Source organism: Mus caroli, unplaced genomic scaffold (genome assembly GCF_978045245.1).
Source record: "Mus caroli unplaced genomic scaffold, Mus_caroli_1 scaffold_11, whole genome shotgun sequence".
Taxonomy (NCBI): Eukaryota; Metazoa; Chordata; class Mammalia; order Rodentia; family Muridae; genus Mus; species Mus caroli.
Window position 1 is genome coordinate 1,174,481 of NW_028227266.1, and position 14,055 is coordinate 1,188,535.

Sequence of the window (14,055 nt, forward strand, 5' to 3'; positions counted from 1 at the left end):
TGTAAATTTAAGACTAGCCTGGTCTACAGAGTGAATTTCAGGACAGCTAGGGTTACAAAGAGAAACCCTGTCTCGAAAAACCCTACCTTGAAGAAACAAGTGCCAAAACCACACACACACACACACACATACACACACACACACACACACACACACAAATAAAGAAAGAAGAAAGAAAGAAAGAAAGAAAGAAAGAAAGAAAGAAAGAAAGAAAGAAAGGAAGGAAGAAAGAAAAGGAAGAAATAAAAAAAAATTAAGGGTCACAGTTCCAAACTAAAACATTTTTGTTGATTTTTAAACAAACTTTGTTGCTACAAGCCTTTTAGAGGAGAGAAGAATTAATACTTGTTATGGCAAAGAAAATGAATTAATTTCTATTTTTGATGTGCATTTTATATCTACAAACACATGTATTATGGATGCTTCTTTTTGTTTGTTTGTTTGTTTGTTTATTTGTTTCGAGACAGGGTTTCTCTGTGTAGCCCTGGCTGTCCTGGAACTCACTTTGTAGACCAGGCTAGTCTCAGAAATCCACCTGCCTCTGCCTCCCAAGTGCTGGGATTAAAGGCGTGCGCCACCACCGCCCGGCTGAATGGATGCTTCTTATACATGTGCATGTATATAGTATATCTAAAATGTTTAGATAACTATAACAATTAAAATACATGTTAAAGTTGTAGTACAATAAACTAAGGAATGACAGGGTGATTATATAAAATTAATTCATGTTTGAAACACAATTCTGATGCTCCAGTGAATAAACTTGTCTTTATGTAAATATTTCCTAAAGAATTGTATATATGCTTAAAATGATATAAAATACCACATTAGTTAAGTAATATACAATAGGCGTTACTAAGTTGGAAAACAGGGCACTGAATTGTAAAGCACATTTTCCGTAGAATGGCTTCACTTTCTGTAGAGTTCGATGGCCAAAGAACATACAAAGATTATAGGGGAAGCACTATATATCTCTTCTTGAGTCTGCAGTGAGCTATCTTTACCACAACAGCTGTACTTTTCCTATTTATGTGGCCTAATAGATTTGGCTTTCTGAAGTGGCTTGCAATTGGTAATCTGTGTGTAGAAAATGGAGTCTCTGTGTTTACAGTCTCACAAATATTATGGATTTTACTTAATTGCTTGTTAGTGAACATTAAAGATAAAAGTCCGTGTAATGCCAATAGTCTCCTATTTAGATTAGCTCTGCCATAGTCAGTATATTTGGTAGAGTTGTGTTCAAGTACAGTAAATTGATCTTGAAGATGAAGATTCAGTGTACATGCACAACACTTGCAAGGAAAAATAAATTTCAACAGCATACAAAATAATAATTGACCACGCTTTATTTTAGATTGAGAGCTATTGTAATCATGAAATATGTTCCTCATTTGTTTTTCTATGATATAACCTCCCAAGAGTGCAGGAGTCATCTATGTCACAGTTCAGGGTCTATGCCGGTGCCTGGCACATAACAGACGCTCAGTAAATATTTATGAAAGAATAACTGAATTTCTCAAACAATTTTATTTAACAATAACATATATCACAACAGTGTATCAGCATAAATTATCACAGCATACAAAGGGAAGACAAAGTAAATTCAGCAACACTATACCCATTTAGATGAGAAGTCCGTGATCTCCAGTGCTCATTCTTAGCTTGCTCAGTATCTAGAGCTCTGTATCAGACTCATTGCAACATCTAGCCAACTCCATCTGTATTGAATTTTTTTTGAATTGAATATGGTGGGATTATTACATGCAGTTATTGTATCTTATCAGCTAAAGGTAATCATACTTCTTTCAAAGTAATGGAGATGAAGGGATTGTCCTAGATTCTAAGCTAAGGTTTTCAACAGAATCAAGTTCAATGAACACTTTAAGGGAAGGTGCTCTAGTACTTTTTGTTTTGTTTTAGAATTATGGAACAGGTATGTAGTGAAAAATATCGAACGAATGATTTAAATGAAGATGATAGTTATAGGACAGAGATACTATTCATATTCATTATTCGATAACAAAAATATTGATCTCATCACTATCAAGCAAACAGAATTTTACATCTATATTCATATATATACACATAGACACACATATACACACAGACATATGTATATATATATATATATATATATATATATATATATATATATATATATGAAACAACTTCTTTTCAGTCACCTTTTTACTTATTTTTTTTGATATCATGCTTCTTGAAGAGTAGCCATGCTTGGAAAATCAATTTTTTAATCAGACATTAAGAATTATATATCCCAACTTTCATAACAGGCTAATGGAAGAAGATTCTACATTATACCCTTAAAATACATCATACATTTGTTTCACAAAATGGTCAACATTTTAAAAGATTCTAAGCAAACAATTATATATATATATATTTAGAAAACAAGCACAGAATTCAGAGCTTTACTTGGCAGAAATTTCCTCTTTGCGAGCCAATCATACATAATATCTTAAGTTTGTGACACAGGAACAGGCATATCAGAATCACTAGTTAATTCTTTTTCAACATCCAGTTTCTTGAGAAAGATAAGGACTGAAGATTAATCTTTATTTTGTTCTAATATCTCACAAAAGTCACACATAAATATATATTTTAAAACCATGTTTTCTAGTAGTCCAGATTTGGTTATCCAAGAAGAATCCCATATGAAACACAAGCTTAAATTTAATACTCAGAAGAACAAGACTCGAGACTTAGTTAGGAATGGTCGAACAGCGCAGAACTCTTGTCTTTCTTGGTCAATTTCTTAAAATAGGATTCTTCATCAGAGGCTGAAAAGAGGAGGACTGTACTGAAGTATGAATTTCCATTACTGTGTTTTTTTAAGGAAAAGAAATATATATGTTTTTCTGAATTTCTCAATATATATCCTGCCTTTCAAATCCCATGCAAATATTATACAATTAAGTTAGAAAGTTTACACAAACACTGCTCTTGGTGCATTTGCATTCTAAAATAATCAACTCCCAATCAGGGCTGGTTAAATTACATTAAATTGCCAGCTGGTCATCTGACAGAGACATAACTGATTGCAATAGACAAATGTTTCTCTTTGGTATTTTTATACTTTGATTTCAGGGTCAGTTTTAAAAATATCTTGACATTACTAAAACCCCAAAACTAGGAATAAAAATTATGTAAGATAAAAGTTAATTTACACAAAGTCTTCCACTTTACTTATAATAAGAGTTTCTATGAATAATTGTTAATATATTTTGCCTACACAAAGAGTTAGCTGAAACTTTATGATCTTAAATGAGATATAAAGGTCACCGATTGTTGATCTCCTTTGAGTACCACCAACTGTAAAGAGCATGCTTGTTTTTAAAAGAATATATATATATATATGTATATATATATATATATATATATATATATATATATATATAATTTTCTGTTATTGAAAAACAATTCTATGAAAACCTCCTTCACACAGGAGCCTTACAATTTAGAGCATTTTAAATTTTATGGCATGGTCAAATGAAAAAAAAAATCACATTTTCTTGATTCCTAGAATTTCATTAAATTATGTATATATTTCCTATTGGTTATGAGAAAAATAATCGGTGGGTGGATTTTTTTTTACATTAAAAAATATCAAACAAAATCAATTTATCAGGGGTCCAGTTATTTAAAAAGTACTCATTAAAATCTCCACATTCACATTCTTGTGATTAGAAACAGAAAAAACAGATAACTCTCCATGATAACCTGAAAAAAACATTTAAACACCATTAATGATTATTTAATTGATACTTTTGAAAACAGTGAGAACATGGCATGTCCACCTGACGGTTTTAGGGTTTGATTGGTGATTGGCTTCCTCACATTGCTTGTTCAGTGTTGGGGTCTTAAAATTCAAAGATTTCCGACTTCAGATTCACAGTCTCAATTTTTAATGTCTGAGTCAATTTCTTTCCCCAACAAATGCATTGCAACAAAAAGTAACGCAAATAAGGGCAATGAAAAAGCAGAGTATGTCCAAGCTTGGGACAGATCTATTCAAAGCCTTAGCAGGTCACAACTAAGATTCAGCCTGTACCCTCTATGTTCACCACAGACAGAGAGTTAAATTTGCCTGTGGACAAGATGGAACACTATAAAGCATACACCAAAACTCACCATAATTGTGGTTACAACCACTGTTCTGTTCTCGATAGCTGCTGTGTCATTGCCAAGAGTAGGCGCATCTTGAATCAAGACTAATTTATCCATATCATTCCAATAGCCAACCTGCCAGACAGAGAAGCTAATTTAAACACACCTTAGAAGTTGTCACTGCAGTCCTCCTTGCAATAGTGACTGCTACAAGTAGCAGAGTATTGAAAACAAACTTAATCATAGATACATCAAAAATTGTCTTCTAAAAATTCATAACTTTATATTTTTTGAGAATTTAATATGGGAACACTACATGTACATTACCCCTGACATTCCTTCTTTCTACAGACTCCTTCAGGGTCCTCCAAAACTCATGGTCTCTTCCTTAATTATTATTGTGGCACACACATATAGACAGCCTACTGAATCTTTTTAGGTTTGCTCATACATACATAGGTACAAGGCTAACAACTTGGGACTGGACAACCTGTATTGGAACTCATCCCTGGAGGAAACTGATTCTTCTTCTCTCAGTGAGTATTGACACCTGCATCTCTTCATCTAAGGGTGGGCTAAGTGGCACTTCCTCTGCCCATGTTGGCATGACAACTAATGCTGTCATTATGCTGGTTTTATTCAGGCAACCCTATTGTTGATAGTCTATGGGGATAGCTTTCTTGTTAAATGTGAAAGACATAATCTCACAGCAGTTATCCTCATCCTCTGACACTTAAAATTTTTCTGTTCCCTCTTTCTGATCTCCCAGAAGCTTAGGAGTAATAGTTGCACCATAGAAGTTTAAATTAAAACTGATGTGATGTTGAGCTAGTTTTCTTGCTTTTAAAGATACTGTCTTATTATATGTTACCAAATTCACAGTCATGAAACAGTCAAGGTAAGCAGTGATCTGAATGAGGCATAGATGGAACCTCAGGAATATTGGTCTTCTCATCTATAGACACAGGCTAGCACTGCCTAAAATTAATTTATTCAAAATGATCAAGAAAATTACAGAGCACACTAAAGTTAGCACCCATATTGCAAGTAAAAAATTTATTATTTGCAAACAGTAATCTTTAAATATGTTTTTGGATTGATATTATGTAACCACTACATGACAATTCAATTCCTGAAATACGAACTGCATCAGAGATAGATATGAATGTGCAATATTTTTATTTTCAAAGCTTACATTTTAACTTGTTCTTTAATTTTAAATGTTATATTATTTGAGGCTACAGAAATGGACCTGTGGGCAAGCAAGTGTGAAGATCTAAATTCAGATTACTAGCACCCATGTAAAAGACATTGCATGGCTGTGTATGTGACCATAACCCTGCTGTGTGGGAGAAGTGAGACAGGAGGATTTCTGGGGCATATTAGTTATTGATTTAGCTCCAGGTTTTAAGGAAGACTTGTCCAAAGGGAATGAGTGGGGAGTGACAGAACACCCAAGGTCTTCCTTACCTGTACACGTTAGTGTGCTCATATCACAGCCATTCACACCCTAACAGTTCATAATATTTTCTCATTTGTAAATCAAATACTTCTACATAGAATGAATCAAGAACTGAGTACCTTACAAAATACTATGACAATGGAATATTACTGGAGACTGAGGATTTACCAATTGTATTCTACTATTGGAGAATAATGATGGCTACTATGCACACAATGCTGCTCTTGGGCACATTTCTCTGAGCTGTGTTATTCTATGCCTGCTAAAGTTTGTATGCACAGTGAGTGCTATGGAGATTATTGCTGTTACTGTGCATGTATTTGATAAGAAGATCCTTTGTAGAAATGAAACAAATTGCTCAAGATTGCCATCTAGTAGGGTGAGAACTTAGAACTGAAGTGTCAGGAGCTATTATAGGACAGGTAACTAACTAGCAGGTGATTATCCAGAAATGATTTTGCTTTAGATTATATCTACGACAAAGCTCTGATAGGCAAGGCCCAGGAATAAATCATTTAGGAAAGATTCCTGCTATTAATATGCTATTCCTGTCACTATTAAACACATATAACAGTCACTAGGTATTCACCCACACATTTTGAGAATTCTTTTTCTTATTTATTAGGTATTTTCTTCATTTACATTTCCAATGCTATCTCAAAAGTCCCCCAAACCTTCCCCCCCTCCTCTACCCACGCACTCCTACTTCTTGGCTCTGGCATTCCCCTGTACTGAGACATATAAAGTTTGCAAGACCAAGGGACCTCTCTTTCCAATGATGGCAAACTAGGTCATCTTCTGATACATATGCAGCTAGAGACACGAGCTTCGGGGGGGGGGGTACTGGTTAGTTCATATTGTTGTTCCACCTATAGGGTTGCAGACCCCTTATTTATAATAGCCAGAAGCTGGAAAGAACCCAGATGCCCCCCAATAGAGGAATGGATACAGAAAATGTGGTACATTTACACAATGGAGTACTACTCAGCTATTAAAAAGAATGAATTTAGGAAATTCCTAGGCAAATGGATGGAGCTGGAGGGCATCATCCTGAGTGAGGTAACCCAATCACAAAAGAACTCACATGATATGTACTCACTGATAAGTGGATATTAGCCCAGAAACTTAGAATACCCAAGATACAAGATACAATTTGCAAAACACATGAAACTCAAGAAGAACAAAGACCAAAGTGTGAACACTTTGCCCCTTCCTAGAATTGGGAACAAAACACCCATGGAAGGAGTTACACAGAGACAAAGTTTGGAGCTGAGATGAAAGGATGGACCATCTAGAGACTGCCATATCCAGGGATCCATCCCATAATCAGCCTCCAAACGCTGACACCACTGCATACACTTGCAAGATTTTGCTAAAAGGACCCTGACATAGCTGTCTCTTGTGAGGCTATGCCGGTGCCTGGCAAACACAGAAATGGATGCTTACAGTCAGCTATTGGATGGATCACAGGGCCCCCAATGGAGGAGCTAGAGACTTCTTAATTCTTAGTGATGATCCTGTAAAAATCCCTAAACTTATATCAGTGATTGCTAAGCTCTGTTATAGTGGGACTGCTATTAGATCCTTTTCTGATAATCAAAACTGCAATAATAACTCTGTCAGTCTTCCATGTGTCATATTTAATTGCCTCTAAATAGTAACTAGGCTTTCTACACTACTCAGAGTGCATTCCAACAAAACAAAACAAAACAAAACAAAAAACAAACAAAAAAACCCCACAATTAACCAAAGGTCATAAAAAAAAAGAAATAATTTATTATATTATAGGTTCTAGGAGAGAAGATAAAATATTGACTGGGTTTATCTACACAAAACTTTACTAATCACTTAGTTATGGATTTTAAATTTCAGTGGACCTGTGGAACTCTGACAGGTGATAAGTGTTTAGCCAGACAATTACTCCTAATGGATATGCATGTAACCATTCTCTGTTGTAAACTTCTGTTTCAATTTATGATTTGATTTTATGTGTGATCCTGTGATGAGCTTTGTAACATGTGATCCTGTATTCTGAAGATGTATAAGTACTAAAGACAAAGAAATGAGAGAAAAAAAAAATTCTTGCCCCAATTAGGATCTTTTTGCTTTCCCCCCTTTTCTTAAATAGCTTTTATAGGAAACTTTTTAATAAATGCTATAATCACTTTTCAAAGTGCTGCTTTTTCTTCCTGTGGCTTCTGACTAGTATGCTGAGTTAGAACCCTGCAGTTCCTGCAGAGATAGAACAAAGGCTATTTTACTTAATCCCTTGCTGTTTTAGGATGAGGTGCTAAATTACAGGGACTGAAGTTTCCTGGCCTCAGGAGAACACAGAAGGCAAGTCAGCAAAGTAATTCCTTACATTTTTGCTTGTATGTTGAAAGGCTTCCAAAAGTGAGTGCTCATTTTATGTTTGCTAGAATTTATTCATAATGTTCATAAGGCTTAGATTCCCAGTGAAAATCTGTGTACTTGTTCATGTATCTGTATTCAGTGTTTGATCTATAGTGGCCTACAGGGATTTCTTGCTCTGTCATGTGTCTTACCTCCCATATTAGTGTTTAAGAAATATTCAAACAAATAATTCATACTGTTAAAGAGAAGTAATTATTCTCAAGTGGTAGGTACCCATAACTCAAAAAGAATAGATAAAGCAATATTTTTAATTCTAGATACTTTCAATTGTCCATGTACATTCATTTCTAGAGGATATGTCATGAGAATTAAATGTGGGAACAAATATTAGTTTTCCATGATAGTACTCAGCATATAATCTAATCTCAATAAATAAATTTTTAGCATTATAATTTCATGAACCCATGCAATTGTAGCTCTGGAGCACAACCTCTGGAGCCTGGGGTACTAATGCCATGATAAGAAGATTCTAGTTACCTAGGGTGGGTCTGGTTCAGAAAATATCAGACTTTGATGTGATGAGATGTTGAATCAAGGTTCAGGCTATGGAAGTTAGACAAATGATTGGTTGCCTCTCTGACATATGCTCAGAGCATACTCTCTTACTGACAAGAACTCAGTTTACAAGAATGATTTCTCATTGTTCAGACACACTGCCTAGTCTCACCAGCCCAGTGTTTCTCACACTAGCTATTCATTTTTAAGTTTAATATTCCTGACACAATGCCTAGCTGATGAATGCTACTGTGAAAACAAAGACAGATGAGCCTGCATCATTTCACACTTCATTTCTCTTTTAAGATCTTGGATGGATGTTAGCTGCATGTGAAGATGTTTGTGTATCATTCTTCTAATTTGTTTTCTTCTTTCTCTTTGAGAGTCCATAGTTCTTGATACTATTTTGGTTGAACAGGTCATGAAAAGATTCAGTAGTATAAATACCCCACCTGTTTCCTCTTCCTGTTCTTTTCAGTTTTATTAAGAGCTATTTATTTGTTTAGCTATAGTCATTATTTTGTAAGATAGAAGATCACCTTTTGCATTTAAAATGTTTCTGCTTAGTTGACCAGCTCTGCATGGTCAACCAGTTTGTTGCATGAAAGGAAGTTTGCCTCTCCTCCCTCTTCCTACCCAGAAGTCAACAGTTTTAGTGGCCTATGAAGTACTCTGTCAGCTCCATAGTCAGGCTGGCAATTTTCTTGGAGAGTAGAGCCCGGGTATTTCTTCTTGGGAATTGTGTCTCCTTCCTTTAGTCAATAAGCCTGCGAATTTGGCTCATGAATTGTCACCCAATTTCCTCACTCTCTGACTTGAACTGGTTGACCCAAAATGTCCTATGTTTCAGCTGCAAGACTGCAGGCAAAGACATGCTTCCTTGAGCCCAGCAACTGAGAGCTGTGCTGTGCAGCAGAACTACATCTCTCTGTCTCTGTCTCTGTCTCTGTCTCTGTCTCTGTCTCTGTATCTCTCTCTCTCTCTCTCTCTCTCTCACACACACACACACACACACACACACACACACACAAATTCAGATGTACACTTATGTGATAGATGAGAGCAAACCATTGGGAAAGCCATTGCTACTTCCATATATGCTCTGACTGTCCTGCTGCCAAGATTTTGCCCGCATTGCTCCCTCTGCTTTCTCTACCTATCTAATCTCTAATTCTATGGCTAATCTTAAATCTCACATCCTCTCCTCCCTTCAGCCTGCTTTGGTGATATTTTTCCCCATCTGTGAGTGTCTTTTTTTTTTTTTTTCCTTTTTGTAATGTCACATGCCTTTTCTTTAAGATTCAAGTAGACTGCATATCCTAGCTTTTCTAAAACAAAATTCCTCAGTCAGGGTCTGTTCAGGCAGAGCATGGTATTGGAGGTTCTAGAGTTATACACATTTCAATAATTTTTTACAAGATTTATAACTAACCCTTGTTAAAACATAATTTTCTCATTTAAGAGAAATATACATAGTAAAATTGAAGTTATTTTCTGGCTATGAAGATTGTACCATATAAAGCACAATGTCTGATGCTTGGAGCACAGTAGAGCCCCCCAAATTTTAGCAATAATATTAATTAAAATATTTCAAAAACAGCCAAATGTTAGAGCTGAGCATGGTGGCATATGCCTTTAATTCCGGCACTTGGGAGGCAGAGGGAGGCAGATTTCTGAGTTCGAGGCCAGCCTGGTCTACAAAGTGAGTTCTGGGATAGCCAGTGCTAAACAGAGAAATCCTGTCTCAAAAAACCCTCAAAAAACCAAACCAAACCAAACCAAAAACAACCAAACAACCAAACAACCAAACAGCCAAATGTTAAAAAAAATAGGTCTTAGAAGCTAACTTTAACAACTCTTTTCTTGACATCCTAGATAATCCTATAGAAAAGATAAAGTGAAGAATCCTAGGCATTGGCCCTGAGCAGACTTGGGCGCTAGCTCTGTACCTGGTACTACAACACCTAGAGGAATCTCAACTTCCAGGTACTCTAACATGCCCAGGATCACAGGTGAGGAGGGTGGAACATCTGCCCCAACACCAAGGTAACTGGGACCCAAAGGATCCAGGGACACAGGAACCACCACCTGGCCAGTGGTATGGGCTCTTTCCAGTTTGAACCTACACCCAGAGCAGACCTGGAGTGCTGGCTCTGCACCCACTCCTACATCACACAGAGGGAGCCCAACTCCCAGGTGCCCTGAACTGCCCAGGATCACAGGATCACAGGATCATGGAGAAAGCTCAACTTCCAGGAGATCAGACAACCCAGGAACACTGGAGTTCTGACACACTCAAGATCACAGTTGAGGCCACCATATTCTTCCCAATACGCAGCACAACTGGGACCCTCACAGGAACCAGGGAAATACAAACACCTGCCCAGCCAGAGACATGGGTTCCTTCCAATTTGCACCTATGCCCAGAGCAAACCCAGGGCTCTGGATCCCCATCCACCCCAGAAAAACCTAGAGAAAGCTTGACTTCCAGGAGATCTGACACAACAGGATCTCAGGAGCTTGGTCACACTAGGATTTCAACATCCCAGGGGCAGCTTGACACATGGGAGCTCTGATATATCCAGATCTCAGGATCAGAGGATCCCAGAATTAGAGGATCACTGAGACAGCTGGACTCGAAGGAGTTCTGACACAACCAGGACCACAAGAGGGACAGGTTCCAGAGACAACAAAGGCAGATAGTACTAGATATAACAAGATGGTGAGAGGCAAGCTGTAGAACATAAGCATCAGAAACCAAGGCTACTTGGCATCATAAGAACCCAGTTCTCCTACCACAGCAAGTCCTGGATACCCCAATATACCCAAAAGCAAGATTCTGATTTAAAATTGCATATCATGATGATGATGGACTTTAAGAAGGACATAAATAACTCCCTTAGGAAATACAGGAGAGCACAGGTAAAAAGGTAGAAGCCCTTAAAGAGGAAACACAAAAATCCCTGAAAGAATTATAGCAAAACACAATCAAACAGGTGAAAGAATTGAACAAAACCATTCAGGATCTAAAAATGAAAATAGAAACAATAAAAAATTACAAAGGGAGACAACCCTGGAAATAGAAAACCTAGAAAAGGGATCAAGAGTCATAGATGCAAGCATCACCAACAGAATACAAGAGATAGAAGACAGAATCTCAGGTGCAGAAGATACCATAGAAAACATTGATGTAACCATCAAAGAAAATGCAAAATTTCAAAAGTTCTTAACCCAAAGCATCCATGAAATCCAGGACACAATGAGAAGACAAAACATAAGGATAATAGGTATAGAAGAGAGTGAAGATTCCCAACTTAAAGAGACAGCAAATATCTTCAACAAAATTGTAGAAGAAAATGTACCTAACCTTAAGAAAGAGATGCCCATAAATATACAAGAAGCCTACAGAACTCCAAATAGATTGGACCAGAAAAGAAATTCTTCCTATCACATAATAATCAAACACCAAATGCACAAATCAAAGAAAGAATATTAAAAGCAGTAATCCTATCAGAATTATACCAGACTTCTCAACAGAGACTCTAATGGCCAAAAGATCCTGGGCATATCATACAGACCCTAAGAGAACACAAATGCCAGCTCAGGCTACTATACAAAACAAAACTGTCAATTACCACAAATGGTTAAACCACGATAGTCCATGACAAAACCAAATTACACAATGTCTTTCTACAAATCCACCCCTACCATAGATAATATATGGAAAACTCCAGCACAAGGAGGGAAAGTGCACCCTAGAAAAAGACAGAAAGGAATCTTCTTTCAATAAACCCAAAAGAAGATAACCCCACAAACATAATTCAATCACTAACAACAAAAATAACAGGAATCCACAATCACTTTTCCTTAATATCTCATAATATCAATGGACTCAATTCCCCTATAAAAAGACACAGACAACAGACTGGATAGGTAAACAGGACCCAGGATTTTGCAGTGTATAGAAACACACCTCAGTGATAAAGATAGACACTACTTCAGAGTAAAAGGCTGGAAAAATTTTTTTCAAGCAAATGATCCCAAGAAAAAAGCTGGAGTAGCCCACTAATATCTAATAAAATCATTTTTTAATCAAATTATCAAAAAAGACAAGGAAAGACACTTCTTACTTTTAAAAGGAAAAAATCTACCAAGATGAACCCTCAATTCTGAACATCTATGCTCCAAATGCAAGGGCACCCACATTCATAAAAGAAACTTTATGAAAGCTCAAAAACACAGTGAATCTTACACAATAATAGTGGGAAACTTCAACATCCCACTCTCATCAATGGACAGATCATGAAAACAGAATCTATACTGAGATACATTGAAACTAACAGAAGTTATGAACCAAATGGATTTAACAGGTATCTGTTGAACATTTTATCCTAAGACAAAAGAATATACCTTCTTCTCAGAACCTCATGGTACCTTCTCCCAAACTGACCATGTAATTGGTCATAAAACCGGCCTCAACAGAGACAAGAAGTTTGAAATAATCCCATGCATCCAAGCAAATCACCGCAAAATAGAGGCTGGTTTTCAATAACTACAAAGACAGAAAGCCCACATTCACATGGAAGGTGAACAATGTCATACTTGGTCAAGAAAGGAATAAAGGGATTAAAGACTTTTTAAAGTTTAATGAAAATGAAGGCACAACATACCCACACTTATGGGACACAAAGAAAGCAGTGCTAAGAGGAAAACTCATAGCTTTGAGTGCCTGAGTGCCTCCAAAAAGAAACTGGAGAGAACATATACTGGCAGCTTGACAGCACACCTGAGAGTTCTAGATAATACACCCAAGAAGAGTAGATGTCAAGAAATAATCAATCTCAGGGCTGAAATTAGCCAAGAAAAAACAAAGAACCATGAAAAGAATCAACAAAACGAGGAGCTGGTTCTTTGAGAAAATCAATATGATAGACAAACCCTTAGCCAGACTAACCAGAGGACACAGAAACAGTATTTAAATTAACAAATTCAGAAATGAAAGGGTAGACATAACAACAGACGCTCAGAAATTCAAAAAATCATCAGATCCTGCTACAGAAACCTATATTCAACAAAACTGGAAAATCTGGATGAAATGGACAATTTTCTAGACAGATACCAGGTACCAAAGTTAAATAATGATCAGATAAACCATCTAAACAGTCCAATAACCCCTAAAGAAATAGAAGCAGTCATCAACCCCCCCCCCCCCAAATGCCCAGGACCAGATGGGTTTTGTGCAGAATTCTACTAGACCTTCAGAGAAGACCTAATACCAATAGTATTCAAAGTATTCCACAAAACAGAAACAGAAGAAACACTACCCAATTTATTCTATGAAGCTACAATTATACTTATACCTAAACCACACAAAGATCTAATAAAGAAAGAGCAATTGAAACCAGTTTCATGTGTGAGTATCAATGCAAAAATACTCAATAAAATTCTTGCAAACCGAATCCAAGAATACATCAAAACAACCATTCATCATGTTCAAGTAAGTTTCATCCCAGAGATGCAGGGATGGTTCAATATATTGAAATTCATCAATGTAATCC

The 14,055-nt window shown here is 36.5% G+C and overlaps 1 protein-coding gene across 6 annotated transcripts in view; it reads right to left on the reverse strand.

The window, feature by feature from the left end:
- Window positions 1-14,055, reverse strand: part of Gria4 (glutamate ionotropic receptor AMPA type subunit 4) — a 392,371-nt gene that overhangs the window by 57,813 nt on the left and 320,503 nt on the right. For 5 of the 6 annotated variants that reach the window (XM_021173095.3, XM_021173096.3, XM_029481411.2 and 2 more), the window contains exon 10: window positions 4,150-4,260. In XM_021173095.3, the coding sequence (XP_021028754.1) occupies window positions 4,150-4,260 (111 nt within the window). Of the gene's footprint in view, window positions 1-2,148; window positions 2,799-4,149; window positions 4,261-14,055 lie in introns of those variants that run through there. The other variant, XM_021173097.3, reaches the window with a different exon arrangement.